The sequence below is a fragment of the Oncorhynchus clarkii genome, chromosome 12 (genome assembly GCF_045791955.1).
Source record: "Oncorhynchus clarkii lewisi isolate Uvic-CL-2024 chromosome 12, UVic_Ocla_1.0, whole genome shotgun sequence".
Lineage (NCBI taxonomy): Eukaryota > Metazoa > Chordata > Actinopteri > Salmoniformes > Salmonidae > Oncorhynchus > Oncorhynchus clarkii.
This window is the reverse complement of record NC_092158.1, coordinates 64,195,369-64,218,696: the sequence shown is the minus strand read 5'-3', so window position 1 is coordinate 64,218,696 and position 23,328 is coordinate 64,195,369. Positions and strand designations below refer to the sequence as shown.

The 23,328-nt window shown below is 40.5% G+C and overlaps 1 protein-coding gene across 3 annotated transcripts; it reads left to right on the top strand.

The window, feature by feature from the left end:
* Positions 1 to 370: 370 nt before the first annotated feature.
* Positions 371 to 20,600, top strand: LOC139421025 (syntaxin binding protein 2). Of its 3 annotated transcripts, XM_071171500.1 has the most exons (19): positions 408 to 455; positions 2,040 to 2,089; positions 2,193 to 2,274; positions 2,639 to 2,715; positions 2,868 to 2,943; positions 3,157 to 3,260; positions 3,485 to 3,633; positions 3,954 to 4,038; positions 4,928 to 5,058; positions 5,417 to 5,524; positions 5,734 to 5,857; positions 7,967 to 8,047; positions 9,389 to 9,530; positions 9,983 to 10,089; positions 10,217 to 10,315; positions 12,656 to 12,741; positions 17,018 to 17,178; positions 19,685 to 19,764; positions 19,799 to 20,403. In XM_071171500.1, the coding sequence occupies exons 1-18, from the start codon at positions 419 to 421 to the stop codon at positions 19,747 to 19,749; spliced, it is 1,764 nt and encodes a 587-aa protein (XP_071027601.1). In that variant the 5' UTR covers positions 408 to 418; the 3' UTR covers positions 19,750 to 19,764; positions 19,799 to 20,403. The 3 variants fall into 3 exon arrangements, with proteins under 3 accessions (XP_071027600.1, XP_071027602.1, XP_071027601.1); XM_071171499.1 differs by having other exon boundaries at positions 371 to 455; positions 19,685 to 20,600; XM_071171501.1 differs by having other exon boundaries at positions 388 to 455; positions 17,021 to 17,178; positions 19,685 to 20,600.
* The last annotated feature ends 2,728 nt before the right edge of the window (positions 20,601 to 23,328 follow it).

Genomic DNA, 23,328 nt, shown 5'->3' with positions numbered 1-23,328 from the left:
TGTTATATGTTGATTCTAATGTAATGAGATTCTGATTCTTAATTGGATTTCCAGTGATGCCCAACTCTGTCTCAACAGGGACTCCCATGCTGGAAGTGTAGAGAATGTCATCATAATGAAATAAATACGATGAAATAAAGATGTTTCTCAACCAAACCACAAGAAAATCTTATTTTCTTTGCTCCTACCCTGTACCAGAGACTTACTGTAAATGACAATGTTTTAATGCAAATTAACTCATGAAGAATATGAATAACACTTTAGTCAAATTGGAAACTCTTATTTACTTATTCATTTTGAGTGCATTTGAACACTTTCCTATCTTTAAAAAACGAAGCGGACATGACGTGGTGTTATGTTTACGTCAGCCAGTTAAAAAATGTAATTGAAAAAAAATCGACAACACGGAAGTGTCAAGATGGCTCCAAGCGGACTGAAGGCTGTAGTCGGAGAGAGTAAGTTAAGAAATGTGTTAATTTTATAACTCAAGTCTCTAATGTTCGACGTTCTGCGGTCGAAATAGTGCCTTTTTGATACCATCACGTTTTTAGTTTGTCACATTAATAACAGAAAACATCCAAACTGCCTGACTAGCGATGCATAGCATTCGCCACTCAAGCAGGTTGCTTCCGAGTAATGCCTGGCAATGGGATATAGCTGGCTGTCATTAGGCTATTTAAAATGTAAATATTAAATGTGACTGGGAAGGGTATGCATCATCACTAGTAGTAGTATTTCAAGTAAGCTCTAAAACTTGTTTTGCTGACTTTAGAAAAGTTTGGTCATATGCACGTCTTTGAAAACAGGTGCTGGGCTAATGGACAATACTAGTAAAGAACAAGAAGGCCCGCACACTATTAAATATCCCAATTCACCGCTTATTTTGACAACGTTCCGATCAGAAACGGTTCTTCGTCAGGTCAAACAAACGGAGTGCACACATACCAAAATATACACATCTCACCTCACCATTGCGGACATGACGCATGGTGGGTGCAAAAACAATTTGTTTATCGCTAATTTTATAACAATGAGATGGATACATGTCGTAGTTCCAGAAAATAATATCTATTTACAAAACGACCAAGTAGGTGACTTGGAAGGCAAGAAGAAATGGTCTGATATCAAACTCCTGGTTCAGACCTCTAAGAGACATGGTACACAAACGGTGGATCCAATACAATTATCTTCTCATAGATTATCAGTATCTCCCCCCTCCTAGGAGTCTTAACATGTTCGATGGCAATGTATCTCAAAGAGCTAATGTTGTGAAGAGCCACCACATGGTCTAGAAAGGTACTACGTGACACCGGTGGAATGTCAGACCTCACCACCATTTGACTGATGTTGGGAGTGTGTCTGAAGACGACCCGCGGGGGTTCTTTAAACGTCTTTTCCAGTTGTGGATCAGTGCTCAAGATGTACCAGTTTTTATTAATGATGTGATCGAACTGTTTACCAAGTGGGGAGTATTGACGGAAGCATTGAATGCGTTGGTCAGGAGGCCGGGGAGGTTTGGGCGTGAGGCTTTCATCCTGGGTCATATTTTTACAGCGTTCCCTTGTGTTTTACTTATTTTATTATGGAAGCTATGATGGGAACAATAGGTCAAGTTGGGTGTAGCTAGTTGATTGTGGGCTGCATTGTGATCAACCATACATGTGAAGGAAGACAATGTGTACCTACTACCTGTGTAAGTTTATGTTCCTTTGCCTTTTACGACCCAGTTAGTTACTGTTTGACACTGGCCAACAAACACCATCTGAAAAAACATAGATCAATTGGGTCAACTTTAAGAGATCTCTGTCAAATATGGAACCAGGAAGGAAAAAAACAGATTCCAGAACCTGTTGTCTATTTCCAAATGTTTTGCCTCTTGCCAGGCCATCAATGTAAATAATAATTTGTTCTTAATTGACCCCCCATGTAAACTAACTATAAAATAAACACCTCTACTCATTCTGAGTTATTGGACACATTTCAGTTTTGTTACTGTAATATTTCATACTTCCTCTGTCTGTCTTTCCTCATCTCTTAAGAAATCCTGAATGGAGTTATCAAAAGTGTGAAGAAGGATGGAGAATGGAAGGTATTGTAAAGAATGTTGAGCGTGGCTCTGAAAAGATCCATGTAAAAAGACATGTCTAATGAAAAATTTAATATTAATTGATAACGCCCATCTGTTTGTCCAGGTGCTCATTGTGGACCACATCAGCATGCGAATCCTGTCCTCCTGCTGCAAGATGTCAGATATCATGGCAGAGGGGGTGACAAGTAAGTGTTGGGATGGGATGGCCAGTGGGCTAGGCTAATTGTATTTGTCAATAACAATTTATTAGTTCAAGGGATACATCATTCTAAATGATGTTCAGAGTAGACCTGGGTTCAAACAGTATTTGTTTTCTTTCAAATACTTAAGCTGCGCTCAACTGAGCTTGTCTGGTGCAATAGTCCTAAAAGTACAAACCCAACCCCTCCCACCTGGCACTTGAGACAGGCTTAATTAAAGGCTATTTGAAAGAAGTAAATACTATTTGAACCCAGGTATGGGTCATAGTATGAGGAAGTGAGTGTCTGTGGAGGCGTTCTTCAGTTAGGATTTTACAGTCACTAACTGATCTTCCTTTTCCTCCCCCAGTTGTGGAGGACATCAACAAGCGCAGGGAACCCATCTCCAGCCTGGAGGCCATTTATCTGATCTCTCCTTCAGAGAAGGTGAGAAGTGTGTTTCCCCTGCCATTCCCCATTTCACTATGTCATCAACTGCCATATCCTGTACTGCTGTAAAGTAATCTTTTATCTTCCTCTTTTTCTCTCTCTCACCTGTGTGTGTGTGTGTGTGTGTGTGTGTGTGTGGATGTTGTCAGTCGGTTCGTGCTCTCATCAATGACTTCAAAGAGATTGCTTTCACCTACAAAGCGGCGCACATCTTCTTCACAGACAGTAAGACCATTTGTTTAAATTGTTATAAAACTTCAAAACTGTACTCTTCCCTTGTCTGATACAAAAAAATGTGGTGTCCTTCTGGTCATGTCTCTCTTGAAAGGAGATTCTAAATCTAATTGAAATTAACCTCGCAAAATGACAAAAAGCAGGAATATTTTGTTTAATAATACAATATAACTGTTGGTTTTGTGACAATCACCTATCCTGCAGACTGCCCAGATGCTCTTTTTGCTGAGATTGGGAGGTCCAGAGTTGCCAAAGTCATCAAGACTCTGAAGGAGATCAATGTGGCTTTCCTGCCATACGAGTCCCAGGTGGGTACTTACCTACCTACCTACCCTACAGCACCTTCTTTGAACTTTGCTCAACTCTGGTCGCATGGCCAAATTGCCAAAAGTCTCATCTTGCCACCTCCCATTAAAAACAACACATTTTCTGGTAGTTTGATCACTCTAAGGAGTATCCAGTGAAAATGGCCAGTAATTGTCGTCTCTCGCTCTCTCTCCCTCACGCCCTTCATCTCCCTTCTCTATTCTAGGTATTTTCCCTGGACGATCCCAGCTCCCTGCACTCATTCTACAGTCCAGTTGGAGAGGGGAATAAAGACAGAATGATGGAGACTCTGGCAGAGCAGATCGCCACCCTCTGTGACACACTGAAGGAGTACCCTGCCATCCGCTACCGCAGGTACACACAGATACACACCATACCCTAACTTACAGACAGGTCTCATAAATACAGGCATGCAAGTGCTACCAGAGGTTTCAGTGGGAATTGGATGCTCATCTGAGTAAATGGATACTTTTAGTTCTCCAGTAGTGGACGAAGGTAGCAACACCCCAAATGGATCGCGAATTGACACTTCAACATCTTTTTCAACGCTCATCACACAGGTCTTGCATACAGAGCCTGTCTTCAATGGTCTTTTTGCACATCTGTGTCTGTGCTCGTTCAGTCGCAAGTCACCCCTCTCTCTCTCTCTCGTTCTCTCCCTCCCTCTACCATAGCGGTCCTGAGGAGAATGCCAGGCTGGCTGAGGAGGTGTATCAGCGTCTGAACGCCCATAAAGCAGACAACCCCAGCATGGGAGAGGTGAGGAGAGGAGACACCAACGCCTCGCCACCTCTCGCAATACACAACACTTCTTTACAGTACTAATAATACCATGTCTGCTTAGCTAAATGACCGTTCACTCCCTGAAAATACACTGCGTTGAACGACTTCTATCGGCAACCATCAAATGCTTTGTCTTTATGATGCTAGGCTAATGATATGATTATTGAAGCATTTTGAAAGTGTTACATCTATCGGAGTCTCTCATAGCTACTTCTACTTTCTCACTTGATTTCCTGTAAATTATATTTCACACTCTCTGCTGCTCGGCTACTTTTTCCTCTCCTTTTCTGTCTTTCCTAGCTGGCATTTCCTTAAAGCCTGTGTTGGACTTCTGAAGGCATGTATTAATTTGATATAATTTACCTTTCTGCTCTTATCTTCGCCATGATCTCTCTGCCTCAGTACCCAGCACAGTAATACCATTTTCACACTATCGTGCAGAACTGTACTGGCTCGGATATGTGTTTTTCACAACAAAATATCCACTGCGCTGGGTGCATAAGCAGGCCTGCGCAGTACAGTGTGAAAAGGGTATTAGAATACACATGGCATAGATATTTTCTTGTTTTTGTGGTTGTACTTTTAGAAAAAATTTAATGTGTGAAAGGCTGGTGTGAAAAAAAACCTCTTCTGAATGGGTCAAGTCAAGTCTGATGGTGGCACTGACTAGGTGACTTGTTGGTAAAAACCTGTTACCCAAAAGCATTCCTGACATTCTATTGTAGAGCTAGAGGCAATATATTTGATATATAACAATATCCCCTGTCTGCCAAAGCACTGAAGGAGTTAACTGGTAATTAAAAAGTGACATTTTTAGGTATAATTTCTTGCCCTGACTGATATGAGATGTCTGATGCGTTTTCAGGGTCCTGACAAGGCCAGGTCACAGCTGTTGATTGTGGACCGTGGCTTTGACCCCATCTCTCCCATTCTGCATGAGCTGACTTTCCAGGCCATGGTCTATGACCTTCTGGACATCAAACAGGACATCTACAAGTAGGCTTAGTTTGGCAGCCTATTCCCAATATACTGCACTACTTTTGACCAAGGCCCATGATGACCATATGGAAAATGCTATACAGACACTCCTGACCTGCAAAACGATACTTCATTTCAGAGTTGGTTAAGATTAGCTTAAGGGTCAGTTTTACATTTTGGTTAGTCGTGTTTACAGGTTAGGAGTATAAATTTCTCCTACCACATTATTATTAGTGAATGTAGCTATATATAGTACTCATGTATGTATGTACACATCATACCATGAGTAGAAGAAGGTATCTGTTATCCCTGTATAACGGTTGTTGTTTTGTGTGCTCTAGTTATCAAACGATCCCTGTGTTATTGTGTGTTGTAGATATCAGACGACTGGGATCGGGGACTCGAAGGAGAAGGAGGTTCTCCTGGACGAAGACGATGATCTGTGGGTCCAGCTGAGACACATGCACATAGCTGACGTCACCAAGTAAGACACACGCTCATCAAAATTACATACGACTAGTGCTTTTAATGATTATAACCTCAACTAATAAGAGATGACATGATCCAGAGTTTAGTGTTGTATTCAGGAAGTGAATTGTAAAAATTCATATCACGAATTCTCTTTCTTGAATTGAACACTGAATTGAACCCAACCCTGGGTTCAGATGTTGATGCTCTTTGTTCGTGTTCCAGGAAAGTGACGGAGCTGCTGCGTGTGTTCTGTGAGAGCAAGAGGATGTCCACTGATAAGGCCAATATCAAAGACCTGTCTCAGATGCTAAAGAAGATGCCACAGTACCAGAAGGAACTCAGCTTGGTGGGTATTCCTCGTCTTTCCATCTAAAATCAGTTGATTGGTTGAGACTGGCATTCATGTCTCTCCAGTGATCACCTACTGTCAGCCTAAATGTCTACACATGTTCTATTCACATTTGGCAAAGATATGGGCCGTGTTCCAATGTCCATACTAGCAAACAGTAGGATTTTTACCTGCTACGCTGAAAGCTTAGTGCAAGTTACTTTATCCTATTGTTCTCAGGAGTGAGCTGCACGTAAAAAAAAAAAGGTGGATTTTACACTCAAGGGGCGTGAGCCTGATTTAATTGAAATTAATAGGAGCGTATTACCCTCTGCAAATGTTACGCATCCGGTGTAGCAGGCCACGTATAATGCATGCCCAAGACATTTTTTCATTTTACTGTGCCTTCAGAAAGTATTCACGCTCCTTGACTTTTTCTACATTTTGTTGTGTTACAGCCTGAATTTAAAATGGATTAAATTTCAAATTATAATTTTTTTGTCACTGGCCTACACACAATACCACAATGTCAAAGTGGAATTATGTTTTTTTAGAACCTTTTACAAATGATTTAATAATGGAAAGCTGAAATGTCTTAAGTCAATAAGAATTCAACCCCTTGGTTATGGCAAGCCTAAATACATTCAGGAGTAAACATTTGCTTTGGTCACATAATAAGTTGCATGCATTCACTCTGTGTAATGGTGTTTATCATGATTTTTGAATGACTACCTCATCTCTGTACCTCACACATACAATTATCTGTCGAGCAGTGAATTTCAAACACAGATTCAACCACAAAGATCAGGAAAGTTATCCAATGCCTTGCATAAGGAAGGCCACCTATTGGTAGATGGATTAATAAAAATACAGACATTGAATATCCCTTTGAGCATGGTGGTTATTAATTACCCTTTGGATGGTGTCAATACACCCAGTTACTACAAAAATAACTCAGTTGCCGGAGAGGAAGGAAACTGCTCAGGGATTTCACCATGTTACAGAGTTTAGTGGCTGTTATAGGACAACTAGTGATGGATCAACCCTTGAAGTTATACTCCACTATACTAACCTAATTGACAGAGTGAAATTAAGGAAGCCTGTACAGAATAAAAATATTCCAAAACATGCATCCTGTTTGGAACAAGGCAGTAAATTATTACTGCAAAAACAAATGGCAAACCAATTACCTTTTTGTCCTGAATACAAAGTGTTATGTTTGGGGAAAATCCAATGCAACATATTAGTGAATACTACTCTCCATATTCTCATGCATAGTAGTGGCTGCATCATGTTATGGATATGCTTGTAATCTTTGTGTGATTAACCTTTTTTTTAACTAGGCAAGTCGGTTACAAACAAATTCTTATTTACAATGAGTGGGCTTAACAGCCTTGTTTAGGAGCAGAACGTCAGATTTTTGCCTTCTCAGCTCGGGGATTCGATCCAGAAATCTTTCGGTTACTGGCCCAGCTGTAACCACTAGGCTACCTGCCACCTCATCTTTAAGAACTGTGGAATTTTTCAGGATAAAAAAAAATAAATGGTGCTAAGCACAGGCAAAATCCTAGAGGAAAAGCTGGTTCAGTCTGCTTTCCACCAGACACTGGTAGATGAATTCACCTTTCAGCAGGACAATAACCTAAAACACAAGTCCAAATCTGCACAGGAGTTGCTTACCAAGAAGACCGTGAACGTTCCTGAGTGGCCGAGTTACAGTTTTGACTTAAATCGACATGGAAATCTATGTTAAGACCTGAAAAATAGTTGTCTAGCAATGATCAACAACCAATTTGACAGGACTTAAAGAATTTAGAAAAGAATGGGCAAAATGTTGCACAATCCATGTTTGGAAAGCTCTTCGAGACTTACCCAGAAAGACTTTAATCACTGCTAAAGGTGCTTCTGCAAATTATTGACTCACCCAGGGGTGTGAATGAGATACTGTGTTTAATTTTCCCTCAAATTTAAACAGTTCTTAAAAACGTTTGATTGTGTCATTATGGGTGATGACTGCAATTTAATCCATTTTGAATTCAGGCTGTAGCAACAAAGTGGAGTATCATGATAGTGTGATGACATCAACTTTTAGAAGTTAATAAGTAATGTGTTTATTTTGATTTGCAGTACTCCACTCACCTGCACCTGGCTGAGGCCTGCATGAAGAAATTCAAAGCCTCTGTGGACAAGCTGTGTGAGGTGGAACAGGTCAGTGTTGCTACAAAACACAAGTCCCAAATGGCACCCTATTCTCTATATAGTGCAATACTTTTGACTAAGACCCATAGGGATCTGATCACAAGTACTACACTATATAGGGAATAGGGTGGCGTCAAGCTCCCTCTCCCGCTCTTATGAAACAATATGCAAATGACCTGGCAGGTACACTCATGATACACCCAGGAGCATGCTTTTGATTCTCGGCAGTGTAAACACACCCTGGTTTTATTCAACCATTATTTAACCAGCAAGACCCTTGAGATGAATCTTCTCTTTTTCAAGAGTGACCTATAGCATTTTAATGACATGTTTGTCGGTTCTTTGATTTGATATGTTTCTGTTCTGTGATTTATTTTTTTCCCCCCATCTTTTCTGACATCCTCTATCATTCTTTCTACACTGAAATGTTTATTTTCCCAAAGATATCCTAATCTTCCTTGTTTTTCTATGCGCTGACACGGTCGGCAGGTGGCTCCTGGCTTACGGGTTAAGCGGGCATTTTGTCAAGAAGCAGTGCGGCTTGGTTGGGTTGTGTTTCGGAGAACGCACGGCTCTCAACCTTCGCCTCTCCCAAGTCCGTACACTGTGCCGTACAGGGATGAGACAAGACTACCACGAATTTGGGGTGAAAAGGGGGTAAAAAAAAAAATGTGGTGCACTATATAGGGAATAGGGTGCCATTTGACACGCCCCCATAGTGTGACGCTGTCTGGCGTCCTAGTGGGCATCCACTTCACTAATGTTGTGTAAAGGGCTTGAGACGAGACATGTCGCACATCTCTATCAAGTGTCCCTCTCTGAACCTACAGTAATGTAATTTACTAGTCTTAAAGACCTAGTCTTTTAAAGACCATTAATGTTGCCAGGCTGTTATTACTACTGGGAAACCCCTCCATCCAGAAATCTTACACCAAGACATCGCAGACTAGAACCCCTTTCCCTTCCTGGTTCCCAGAGCAGCTCCTGCTTTCTCCCTCAACACATTTACCCCATCCCAAATGGCACCCAAGTCCCTATTTAGTGCATTACTAATAGCGTGCCATTTGGGACGCATACATTGTTTTGATCTTAATGATTCTAATAGCGCCGCTCGGGTTTGTTTCCTAGTCTTTAACATGGTAGGTTTAGTGGTGGTAGGTTTAGTGGTCACTTGAGACGTACCCAGCATGTCCATGAGTGAGGTAATCCGGGTCTGATTGTGGGACTAGGATCTACAGTGTTAATGCACTGATGTGTGACGGATGCAGATGGGGGGGGGGGGGACAACCTAAATGCATCATTCTCTGAGTGGTGTTGTCGATTTTTTGTTTTCCCCCGTATGTTTCCCAGGACCTGGCCATGGGCACTGATGTAGATGGGGAACCCCTGAAGGATGCCATGAAGAGCATCGTCCCGGTACTCCTCAACACCGATATTGACCCCTATGACAAGATCCGCATCATACTGCTCTATGTGTTCCACAAGAAGAAGGGTAGGTCAACAGATTTGCCTTGGCTGCATGGTCCCAATGTGTTTCCTTTCTGTCAATGCATGGTAAAGATACACACAGCAGGTGCAGCAATATGGGCGTTTCGAATATGATAGGACACAGCTTCTCTCCACCTGACTGCTATTGAAATGAAATGATAGCTTTCCTGAACAGCTCTATAAGATCAATTGACTTGATCACATTTTTTTGGTGTGTGTGTGTATGTTTCTGGATGTTGGCCTGAGGAGCAGATGGTGGTCTTTAAGTTGAGCGCTTGGCTCTACTCTGTAAATAATGATGGTCTCTCTAAGCATATATGATGTGGTTACTGTTGATACTTGGGGGATGAGAACAGGCTAGCTTAGAAAGCCGTTTTGATTAGGCAAACTTGATGAGTCGTCACTCATTACGTTCTCCAGCTCTACTCTGTATAACGGTGGTCTCCTCACACACAGGCATTGGAGAGGAGAACCTGACCAAGTTAATCCAGCATGCCAACGTGCAGGCAAACAGCAACATCATCACCAACCTACAGCACCTGGGCTGCCCCGTCATCGCTGGGGTCAGTAGGGCTCTGTCTGTCCGCCGCTCTCTCTCGCTCTGACGTTTTTGGACAAATGCCTCTCTTTACAGTGAAGCCTTTTTTTCCCCTTTTTATATTTTGAAGGATGTGAAATGTTGTGTTTCAGGCTCTCAATGCAGGGAAAACACTGCCTGAGAAGAAAGAGCGCAAGGAGAGTACGTACCAGCTCTCCCGATGGACACCCACCATCAAAGACGTGATGGAGGTATGGAGGAGGACAAGGATAGACAGTGTGGTTTGAGGAAGTTGGACCTGCTTTGAAATGGGCCTGGGGCTTTCCCACCCAGACTCGATATGCGTACATACATATATATAAAAAAGTATATATATATATATATATATATATATATATAATTACATACATACAGTGGGGCAAAACATAATTTAGTCAAACACCAATTGTGCAAGTTGTCCCACTTAAAAAGATGAGAGGCCTGTAATTTTCATCATAGGTACACTTCAACTATGACAGACAAAATGAAAAAAAATCCAGAAAATCACATTGTAGGATTTTCAATGAACACCTACAGTGCCTTGCGAAAGTTTTCGGCCCCCTTGAACTTTGCGACCTTTTGCCACATTTCAGGCTTCAAACATAAAGATATAAAACTGTATTTTTTTGTGAAGAATCAACAACAAGTGGAACACAATCATGAAGTGGAACGACATTTATTGGATATTTCAAACTTTTTTAACAAATCAAAAACTGAAAAATTGGGCGTGCAAAATTATTCAGCCCCTTTACTTTCAGTGCAGCAAACTCTCTCCAGAAGTTCAGTGAGGATCTCTGAATGATCCAATGTTGACCTAAATGACTAATGATGATAAATACAATCCACCTGTGTGTAATCAAGTCTCCGTATAAATGCACCTGCACTGTGATAGTCTCAGACGTCCGTTAAAAGCGCAGAGAGCATCATGAAGAACAAGGAACACACCAGGCAGGTCCGAGATACTGTTGTGAAGAAGTTTAAAGCCGGATTTGGATACAAAAAGATTTCCCAAGCTTTAAACATCCCAAGGAGCACTGTGCAAGCCATAATATTGAAATGGAAGGAGTATCAGACCACTGCAAATCTACCAAGACCTGGCCGTCCCTCTAAACTTTCAGCTCATACAAGGAGAAGACTGATCAGAGATGCAGCCAAGAGGCCCATGATCACTCTGGATGAACTGCAGAGATCTACAGCTGAGGTGGGAGACTCTGTCCATAGGACAACAATCAGTCGTATATTGCACAAATCTGGCCTTTATGGAAGAGTGGCAAGAAGAAAGCCATTTCTTAAAGATATCCATAAAAAGTGTCGTTTAAAGTTTGCCACAAGCCACCTGGGAGACACACAAAACATGTGGAAGAAGGTGCTCTGGTCAGATGAAACCAAAATTGAACTTTTTGGCAGCAATGCAAAACGTTATGTTTGGCGTAAAAGCAACACAGCTCATCACCCTGAACACACCATACCCACTGTCAAACATGGTGGTGGCAGCATCATGGTTTGGGCCTGCTTTTCTTCATCAGGGACAGGGAAGATGGTTAAAATTGATGGGAAGATGGATGAAGCCAAATACAGGACCATTCTGGAAGAAAACCTGATGGAGTCTGCAAAAGACCTGAGACTGGGACGGAGATTTGTCTTCCAACAAGACAATGATCCAAAACATAAAGCAAAATCTACAATGGAATGGTTCAAAAATAAACATATCCAGGTGTTAGAATGGCCAAGTCAAAGTCCAGACCTGAATCCAATCGAGAATCTGTGGAAAGAACTGAAAACTGCTGTTCACAAATGCTCTCCATCCAACCTTACTGAGCTCGAGCTGTTTTTCAAGGAGGAATGGGAAAAAATGTCAGTCTCTCGATGTGCAAAACTGATAGAGACATACCCCAAGTGAATTACAGCTGTAATCGCAGCAAAAGGTGGCGCTACAAAGTATTAACTTAAGGGGGCTGAATAATTTTGCACGCCCAATTTTTCAGTTTTTGATTTGTTAAAAAAGTTTGAAATATCCAATAAATGTCGTTCCACTTCATGATTGTGTCCCACTTGTTGTTGATTCTTCACAAAAAAATACAGTTTTATATCTTTATGTTTGAAGCCTGAAATGTGGCAAAAGGTCGCAAAGTTCAAGGGGGCCGAATACTTTCGCAAGGCACTGTAGCTACGTGTAGCCTACTTGGACATCTTCCTACTTGGACATCGCCTGAAGCCACAAGGCTCTTCTCACAGGCTCTGTTTCCCTATGTGGGAGCACTGCAAACCATAGATCAGGATTTTTGACCTGGCTACATGTACATTGAACAACACAGCAGATTTTCTGCATGTTTTGTTGTTTCTGTATAACAAAAAAAAATCTATGATGACGTTGCCTCTTACAATGCGGATCAACAGGAAATAATGTTGTTTTTCCCCAACTTGTGGGTGTGGTCGAGAGGAATTCCTTATTACATGAAAACCGACTGGGACTATTGTGAGACATTTGGCTAGCAAATTACTGTCATCCCAAAATTCCAAGTCTGACCAACCATGTCTGTCTATTTTTCCAGAATGCCATAGAGGACAAGCTGGACAAGAAGCAGTGGCCATTCATCTCTGAGCCTGCCCCCATCAACACCATGCAGACGACTGTCAGGTGTGTATACTCTATACATCACTTGGAGGGGGGGGGTCCTTATCGGATGCAGATGGGTCACATACGTTAACACTTTAATCTCAGATGTAATCTTTAAAATAGAGCATTGGCGTAGTTAAATGGGCTGGAGAGGTGAAAAGTTAGTTGATCCAAGCTGCCATTAGACAGCCTGTGAATAATCTACCAGGAGTTATTTTTAGTTTGTTGATATAGTTTGTTCGTGTTGTACAGTGCATTCGGCAAGTATTCAGACCCCTTGTTTTTTTTCCACATTTTGTTACGTTACAGCCTTAATATAATGTTTTTTCCTTTATTTAACTAGGCAAGTCAGTTGAGAACAAATTTGTATTTTCAATGACTTGCATAGGAACAGTGGGTTAACTGCCTTGTTCAGGGGCAGAACGATAGATTTTTACCTTGTTAGCTCGGGGATTCGATCTTGCAACCTTTCGGTTACTAGTCCAACGCTCTAACCACTAGGCTACCTGCCCCCCAATATTTTTTTTTTTTAAATGCTCATCAATCTACACACAATACCCCATAAGGACAAAGCAAAACCAGGTTTTTAGAAATGTTTGCTAATTTATATATGTTTTTTGTAAAATAATTATTTATATAAGTATTCAGACCTTTTACTATGAGACTCGAAATTGAGCTCGGGTGCATCCTGTTTCCATTGATCATCCTTGATGTTTCTACAACTTGATTTGAGTCCACCTGTGGTAAATTTGATTGATTGGACATGACATGGAAAGGCACACACCTGTCTATATATACACCAGTGCATGTCAGAGGAAACACCAAGCCATGAAGTTGAAGGAATTGTCCATAGAGCTCTGAGAAAGGATCTGGGAAAGGGTAGCAAAAATGATCTGTGGCATTGAAGGTCCCCAAGAGTACAGTGGCCTCCATTCTTAAATGGAAGAAGTTTGGAACCACCAAGACTCTTCCTAGAGCTGGTCGTCTGGCCAAACTGAGCAAATGGGGGAGAAGGGTGACCAAAAAACAGATTCTGACAGAGCTCCAGAGTTCCTCTGTGGAGATGGGAGAACCTTCCAAAAGGACAACCATCTCTGCAGCACTCCACCAATCAGGTCTTTATGGTAGAGCGGCCAGACGGAAGCCACTCCTCAGTAAAAGGCACATGACAGCCCGCTTGGAGTTTGCCAAAGGCACCTAAAGGACACAGACCAAGAGAAACAAAATTCTCTGGTCTGATGAAACCAAGATTGAACACTTTGTCCTGAATGCCAAATGTCACGTCTGGAGGAAACCTGGCACCCAAAGGTGAAGCATGGTGGTGGCAGCATCATGCTGTGGGGAGGTTTTTCAGTGGCAGGGACTGGGAAACTAGTCAGGATCGAGGGAAAGATGAACAGAGCAAAGTACAGAGAGAGCATTGATGTAAACCTGCTCCAGAGCGCTCAGGACCTCAGACTGGGGAAACGGTTCACCTTCCAACAGGACAACGACACTAAGCACACTGCCAAGACAACGTAGGAGTGGCTTCGGGACCAGTCTCTGAATGTGCTTGAGTGGCCCAGCCAGAGTCCGGACTTGAACCCGATCGAACATCTCTGGATTCTTGTGTAAATATGATATTTCAGTATATATATATATATATATATATATATATATACATTTGCTAACATTTCTAAATTGTTTTTGCTTTGTCCTTATATGGTATTGTGTGTGTAAATAACATTTTCATCCATTTTATAATAAGGCTGTAACGTAACAAAATGTGGAAAAAGTCAAGGGATCTGAATACTTTCTGAATGCGCTGTATAAAAGTTCATCTGAAGGCACTTCCGGGCTTGGTAATCTGTGTGTTTACTAATTAATGGACACAATGCAGTGGTGTCCCAAATGGCACCTTATTCCCTCTATATAGTGCACTACTTTTGACCAGAGCACTGATTGAAAGTTGTGCGCCATATATAGAATAGGGTGCCATTTGGGACGTACACAGACTTCCTTGTTCAGAGCAAAGCTCTTTTTGAGGCCAGGGTTTAAATTCTTGATAAAATCTTTCTATACACAGACATATCATAATGGCTGCGTCCTAAATGGCACACTATTCCCTTTTATGGTGTCCTACTTTGGACCAGGACCCATGGGGCATTGGTCAAAAGTAGAACACTATGTAAAATGGGGTCCCATTTGGGACGCAGCCATGAAGAAATATTTTATACAGCATGGACATCAACAGCTTAATGGAATACAAACGTGTTCACATCTGGGGATGTAACTTTTAAACATGTCAACATCCGGCAGCTGTTCTTTTAGCTTTATAACTATATCCCCTGTGCTTTTGTTCTCATCCCACTGATGTTGTGCATTAGCCTACAGTACCAGACCCATACTCATTCTACATTGTAGACATCAAAACTATGAAATGACACATATTTCAAGTAGTAACCAAAAATTGTTTAAACAAATCAAAATATATTTCATATTTGAGATTCTTCAAAGTAGTCACCCTTTGCCTTGATGACAGCTTTGCACACTCTTGGCATTCTTTCAACCACCTGGAATGCTTTTCCAACAGTCTTGAAGGAGTTCCCACATATGCTGAGCACTTGTTGGCTGCTTTTCCTTCACTCTGCGGTCCGACTCATCCCAAACCATCTCAATCTGCTTGAGGTCGGGTGATTGTGAAGGCCAGGTTCATCACTCTTCTCAATGGTCAAATTCCCCTTACAGAGCCTGGAGGTGTGTTGAGTCATTGTCCTGTTGAAAAACAAATGATAGTTGGATGATGATTGGATGGTGTATCGCTGCAGAATGCTGGGGTAGCCATGCTGGTTAAGTGTGTCTTGAATTTTAAATCAATCGCAGGCAGTGTCACCAGCAAAGCACCATCATACCTCCTCCATGCTTCACAGTGGGAACCACACATGCGGAGATCATCCGTTCACCTCCTCTGCATCTCACAAAGAAACGGAGGTTGGAACAAAAAATTTCAAATTTGGACTCATCAGACCAAAGGACAGATTTCCAATGGTCTAATGTCCATTGCTTGTGTTTCTTGGCCCAAGCAAGTCTCTTCTTATTTATGGTGTCCTTTAGTAGTGGTTGCTTGGCAGAAATTCGACCATGAAGGCCTGATTCACGCAGTCTCCTCTGAACAGTTGATGTTGAGATGTCTGCTACTTGAACTCTGAAGCATTTATTTGAGCTGCCATTTCTGAGGCAGGTAACTCTAATGATCTAATCCTCTGCAGCAGAGGTAACTCTGGGTCTTCCTTTCCTGTGGCTGTCCCCACGAGAGCCAGTTCCATCATAGTGCTTGATGGTTTCTGCGACTGCACTTGAAGAAATTGTAAAAATATTTTAATTTTCCAGATTGACTGACCCATGTCTTCAAGTATTGATGGACTGTTGTTTCTCTTGCTTATTTGAGCTGTTCTTGCCATAATATGGACTGTATCTTTTACCAAATAGGGCTATCTTTAGTATACCACCCCTATCTTATCACAACACGACTAATTGGCTTAAACGCATTAAGAAGGAAAGAAATTCTACAAATTAACTTTTAACAAGGCACACCTGTTAATTGAAATGCGTTCCAGGTGACTACCTCATGAAGCTGGTTGAGAGAATGCCAAGAGTGTGCAAAGTTGTCAAGGCAAAGGGTGGCTACTTTGAAGAATCTCAAATATAAATAATAGTTGTTTTTTATTTTAAAAAACGTTGAATGAGTAGGTGTCTGGTACTGTATATGTTGATCATATTTAATATATCCCCATCACACCCCTTCATCTTGGATTATTCACATAGTACATCTACATAGCCCTTCGTTGATTATCCCATACATATGATAGACTAATATACTATTTTCTATTTAATTCTGTGCATTATCCATGGCCAGCCATCTTGTCAAATCATATTATCTTGAGGCTTTATACCTCCCACGGTATCTATTATATAATCAGAAAATATAGTGTGATAATTTACACCATAACCATGTATTGATTTAAGATCCATAATTGTTGGTAATGGATACATAATTATGGTCGTTGGAGAACTACATAATTACTAATGTACAGTACATCACAGGAGGCTGGTGAATGGAGTGAATGGAATTTAATCAAACACATTCAAAACAATTTATCGTTCCATGTATCCCGTTCGAGCCATTTACTATGAACCCACCCTTTCCATTTAAAGTGCCACCAGCCACCACTGATGTACATGTTTTATTTTAGCGCAGCAAATCATTTCTACATAATTAGAAATGTACATGTTTTATTATGTTTGTATCGTACTGCAGCAGTGCTCGGTTCGGACAATGGCACAAGAACAAGTCTCCAACGGAGTATCGTTCCGGCCCTCGGCTCATCATCTTCATGATCGGAGGCGTGTCCCACTCTGAGATGCGCTCCGCCTACGAGGTCACTCGAGCTACCGACGGAAAATGGGAGGTCCTGATTGGTAGGAACACAATAGTTGGACTCAAACTTAATACTGTACACATTTGTATTTTATTTAACCTTATCTTTAACCAGGCAAGCCAGTTGAGTTTTTATTTTATTTACAATGACGACACACCATGTACCCTCGAATTCCCCTGCTGGTGGCGCGAAAAGATCCTACAGTGCCTTCAGAAAGTATTCACACCTCTTGACTTGTTACAGCCTGAATAGATTACATGGATTTTTTTTTCTCTCTGGACACAATACCCTATAATGACAAGGTGAAAAACACGTTTTCAGACATTTTTGCAAATGTTTTTGAACGTGAAATGTATAGAAATATCACATTTACGTAGGTATTCACACCCCAGAGTCAATACTTTGAAGAAGCACCTTACACCTCTGGGTATGTCTCTAAGAGCTTTCTATACCTGGATTGTGCAACATTTGTCCACTTATTCTTTTCTAAATTATTTCAGCTCTGTCAAATTGGTTGTTGATCATAGCTCAACAACCAAACCATTTTCAGGCCTTGCCATAGATTTTCAATTAGATTTAAGTCAAAACTGTAACTCGGCCACTCAGGAACATTCACTGTCTTGGTAAGCAACTCCATTGTAGATTATCCCTTGTGTTTTAGGTTATTGTCCTGCTGTCAAGTTGAAACAGACTGCACCAGGTTTTACACTAGGATTTTGCCTCCTGTTAGCTCCATTCCATTTATTTTTTTATTCTGAGAAACACCCCAGTCCTGAACTATTGCAAGCAATACCCATAACATGATGCAGCCACAACTATGCTTGAAAATATGGAGAGTGGTACTCCGTAATGTGTTGTATTGGATTTTCCCCAAACAACACTATATTCAAGACCAAAAGTGAATTGCTTTGCCACATTTTTTGCAACATTACTTTAGTGCCTCGTTGTAAACAGGATGCATGATTTGGAATATTTGTATTCTGTACAGGCTTCCTTTTCACTCTGTCACTCTGTCTAGGTTAGTATTTTGGAGCAACTATACTGAACAAAAATATAAACGCAACATGTTGGTCCCATATTTCATGAGTTGAAATAGAAGATCCCATAAATTTTCCATATGCACAAGAAGCTTATTTTGCTTACATTTTGTGCACAAATTTGTTTACATCCCTGTTAGTGAGCATTTCTCGTTTGCCAAGATGATCCATCCACCTGACAGGTGTGGCATATCAAGAAGCTGATTAAACAGCATGATCACTACACAGGTGCACCTTGTGCCGGGGACAATAAAATGGCACTATAATGTGCAGTTTTGTCACACAACACAATTCCACAGATGTCTCAAGTTTTGAAGGAGAGTGCAGTTGGCATGCTGACTGCAGTAATGTCCACCAGAGCTGTTGCTAGATCATTTAATGATCATTTCTCTACCATAAGCCGCCTACAACGTTGTTTTAGAGAATTTGTCAGTACGTCCAACCTGCCTCACAACCGCAGACCATGTGTAACCACAACATCTGGCTTCTTTACCTGCGTTATTGTCTCAGACCAGCCACCGGGACAGCTGATGAAACTGACGAGTATTTATGTCTCTAATAAAACCCTTTTGTGGGGAATAACTCATTCTGATTAGCTGGGCCTGGCTCCTCAGTGCGCCCAAGCACAGTCATGATTTCCTTAAATGAACTGTATCTCAGTAAAATCTTTGAAATTGTTGCCAGTTGCGTTTATTTTTAATCAGCGTATGCAATATTGTTGATCCATCCCCAATTGTATCCTATCACAGCCATTTAAACTCTAACTGTTTGTCACCATTGGCCTCATGGTGAAATTCCTTCCTCTGCGGCAACTGAGTTAGGAAGGACGCCTTTATCTTTGTAGTGATACACTATCCAAACTGTTATTAATAACTTCAACATGCTCAAAGGGATATTATTCAATGTCTGCTTTTTTTTCTTTTTTTTTAAACCAATAGGTGCCTTTCTTTGCAAGGCATTGGAAAACTTCCCTGGTCATTTTGGTTGAATCTGTGTTTGAAATTCACTGCTTGAATGAGGGACTTTAAAGATAATTGTATGTGTGAGGTACAGAGATGAGGTAGTCATTAAAAAATAATGTTAAACACTATTGCACACAGAGTGAGTCCATGCAACTTATTATGTGACTTGTATAGCACATTTTTACTCCTGAACTTATTTAGGCTTTCCATAACAAAGGGGTTGAATACTTGACTCAAGACATTTCAGCTTAAATGTTTTTATTAATTAGTAAGCATTTCAAAAAACAATTCCACTTTGACATTATGGAGTATTGTGTGTGTGTGTGTGTGTAGGCCAGTGACGAGACATCTCTGAATTCAGGCTGTAACAACAATGTGGGAAAAGTCCATACTTTCTGAAGGCACTGTATATCCTCCAGAGTCTGTCTGTCTCCATACATTTTCATCATGAATCTTCACAATGAATGTAGGCGTCTTTGGGTTTCAGAAAAGCGCCATATAATTAGTATTAATACTCCTGTGTTGTCGTTTCCCCTCCTCTCTATAGGTTCGTCTCACATTGTCACTCCCACCAGCTTCCTAAATGACCTGAAGAAGCTGGATCTGGTTTAAACTCCTGAAAACTAGATACAACCCTCCCTTCTCTTCTCAGGCCTGGTAGGGAGAAGGTCTGTCTGCTGGGAGAATGTCTCTGAACACAAACCTGGATTCAAATTGCTCTTGTTTTGAGGGTTTTGATTTAAGCCTGCGGGAGTGCCAGATCAGTGGTGTTTGCACTTTTTAGGATTATTCCAGTGGTTCTATTGGATTAAACAAGTTCAATTAAGCACAGTTAAAAAATAAAACAAATACTATTTGAACCCAGGTCTGCTGTTAACGGAGGGGTTCATCATGAGATGCTTGAGTACTCGTCTGTTGCAGGGTTTGAGATGACTAAAACAAAGTGCCTTTTTTTTAAAAGATGTAGTCATCATTAAAGGACAGTATCTTATGATTCTCAATATTTTATTGAATTTTCTTATTTGAATTATGCTTGAATTAAAACAAATTATGTACATACATATTAATGTAATGCTGTGATGGACATTTTTTTTCTCTGAATATTTAATTAAAACAGTCCTTATATTATGAAGATTATTTGAATCTGTGTCTTCTACTGTAATTGAGTTACAAATATGGGCTGCATATCAACATTCTAAAGTGGCTTCCTCTCCTTTTGTCCTCACTGCTGATGAATTAAATTGTATAAAGAGCAGTGGCCTCTTTAGACTACTTGTGTGCCTTTCCTGAGTTACATTTGTTTTCATCTGTCTAAATGTCTTTACTACTGTAGTGTCTTTCTCTGAAATCATGCACTTTCATAATAATATAGGTTTTTATAAAGGAAGGGATGATGTGTGGTTGTTAGGGCCTTTGATGTCTTTGTATTTTAGTCCAAATTATGAATAAACAAAATGCATTTTTCTCTTTGTCATATGTTCTTGCTGCCATGAGAATGCAAAGAGAATCCCTGGTGTTGAAGCCAGGAGAAATCAACAGTACTAGTCTGGGTACCGGGTACAGATTAAGCCTGGGAAAACACTTTCAGTTGAAACTATTTTTAGTCCTGGACTAGGCATAATCTGTGTCTGGGAAACCGTCCCTATTTTGATTGTATGCATGAATTCTAATGTCCATTTCTATGGCAATAAAGCATGCGTTATGTATTGTAGCATGCATTCTAATTTCTATGGTTTTCACAATCGATGCTGAAGGTCTTTGTTTAATGTAATTGATATTGACCACCAGCCTGTTTAGGATTGGAGGCCTTATGGCACTGAACTTAATTACTTATGCATCCTTATCCTCACTTCTTAAATACTGCATTATGTCTCAGTCTAAATAGCAAATATTTGTCCCACTTAATAAAAAAAAAAAGTGTTTTAATGTGTATAGACGTTGATCATAAACACCACATGGATGCTTCAAAAGTCATTTATAGCGTTTCATATTAGATAATGGTGATATAACAGGCCGTTTCATCTGGTGTGACATCTGGCATTTTCTATGGTCCACTGTAGCTCAGCTGGTAGAGCATGGTGCTTTCAATGCCAGGAGAGTGAGTTTGATTCCCAGGACCAGCTGTCCGTAAGATGCACGACTGTAAGTCAACGGATAAAAGCGTCCGCATAAACGGCATATATATATCATATGTTATTGCCTGTAAATGATTCATATAGCCTCTATGTATGCCTTATAAAAGTCTTATGATTGTTTCAGTAAGCCTTACAAATTAGGTGTAGTTTGAAGTGAGACCTAAATGGTCCCCCTATATACTGTATGTTCTTTGTCAATGGCTGAAATGACACCAGTATCTGGTTCTGAGTGAAGCATCTATGCAGGCTTATAAAGGCTTCATTAAACAGTAAAAGTAATGTTTCATTCAAGGTGGGACTCAAATACGATGTATGTTATTTAATAATGACTGGAATTATTGGTTAAGATAATTTAGTATGACACTGAAGACCAGACAAGTCTGTAACCTGCAGTCAGCCTCTGTACAGATGATCTAACCCTGACCTCTGACCTGTCGCCCTGCACGCCAACCCTTCACATGATGAGGATGTGGGCTCGACAAAACAACATGCATACGTGGATATGGCTTTAATGATGTCAACGTCAGCTGAATGTTACCAACAGCAAAAAAATCATCCTGTCTAGAGAATTATATATTTTATCTGTGATCACAGATGGTGATATTGAAGAGGGATGGAGGGTGGCAGCGGCTGGAGCACTTAATGGGGAGGGGTTAATACTTAAGGGCTAATGTGATCCTTTAAAAGCATCCCCTCTAGTCACAACCTGCTTCTTATGCACTGGTACTGGCAATATCAAACCTCGCAAACTATTATTTGAAAATCATACTCTTTCTAATCCATTTGGAATTTCCTATTACTACTGTAAGAGATATTGAGTCCTACGTGGTGTGTTCTCTCACCTAAATAGTTGTGCCACTTTTCTACACTTGACTTGTGATTTGGCTCTGGTTTTTCTGGATGATGACAGCTGCTGAAGTGGAGACACAGATTGGAGGAAACAGTATCCTGCTGGTATGTCATAATGTCTGTCATTCTCTGTTCTGTCACTAGCTACCTGCCTGGGTTCAAATACTGTTTAAGATAGAAGCTGACTTCTTCACATTGGTGGACTAGATACAAAGTGCTTTCATTTATAAACTGTAAAACAGAAATGAATGAAAATAGCCTCAAATTAAAGGAGACATTATGTACTATTTCCTCATATGAAACACTTGATCAAAAATTGAAAATGCTGGAGTATAGAGCCAAATAAAATATTTTAGCTTCACTGTCCAAATACATAAGGTGTAGACTGTATGGCTCAGGTCCTGTATTTATAAAGTGAACGAATGCTGATCTAGAATCAGGTCCCCCCAGTACACATAATCTTATTCATAAAGATCTAAAATACAAAACGGATCCTAGATCAGCACTCCTATTATAAGAGACTGTATGAAATGTATATAGTATGTAAGGTATACATTGGAAGTTGAGAGTTGTTGTCCATTAGATAACTCCAATTAGGGGAGGAATAATAAAGGAAAATATATATTTTTTAATATAGTTATTTTACATACAGTACCAGTAACTCTGGGTCTTCCTTTCATTTTTAAATTTTAAATTTTATTTCACCTTTATTTAACCAGGTAGGCAAGTTGAGAACAAGTTCTCATTTACAATTGCGACCTGGCCAAGATAAAGCAAAGCAGTTCGACACATACAACGACACAGAGTTACACATGGAGTAAAACAAACAGTCAATAATACAGTAGAAAAATGAGTCTATTTAGAATGTGAGCAAATGAGGTGAGATAATGGAGGTAAAGGCAAAAAAGGCCATGGTGGCGAAGTAAATACAATGTAGCAAGTAAAACACTGGAATGGTAGATTTGCAGTGGAAGAATGTGCAAAGTAGAAATATAAATAATGGGGTGCAAAGGAGCTAAATAAATAAATACAGTAGGGGAAGAGGTAGTTGTTTAGGCTAAATTATAGATGAGCTATGTACAGGTGCAGTAATCTGTGAGCTGATCTGACAGCTGGTGCCTAAAGCTAGTGAGGGACATGTTTCCAGTTTCAGAGATTTTTGTTGTTCATTCCAGTCATTGGCAGCAGAGAACTGGAAGGAGAGGTG

Bases quoted from the DNA above. Each gene is read 5' to 3' on its own strand.
- LOC139421025 (XM_071171499.1), top strand. From the start codon at position 419: ATGGCTCCAAGCGGACTGAAGGCTGTAGTCGGAGAGA. The intron at 2,716-2,867 runs GTGAGAAGTGTG...GGATGTTGTCAG, and splicing joins TGATCTCTCCTTCAGAGAAG to TCGGTTCGTGCTCTCATCAA. The intron at 9,531-9,982 runs GTAGGTCAACAG...CCTCACACACAG, and splicing joins TGTGTTCCACAAGAAGAAGG to GCATTGGAGAGGAGAACCTG.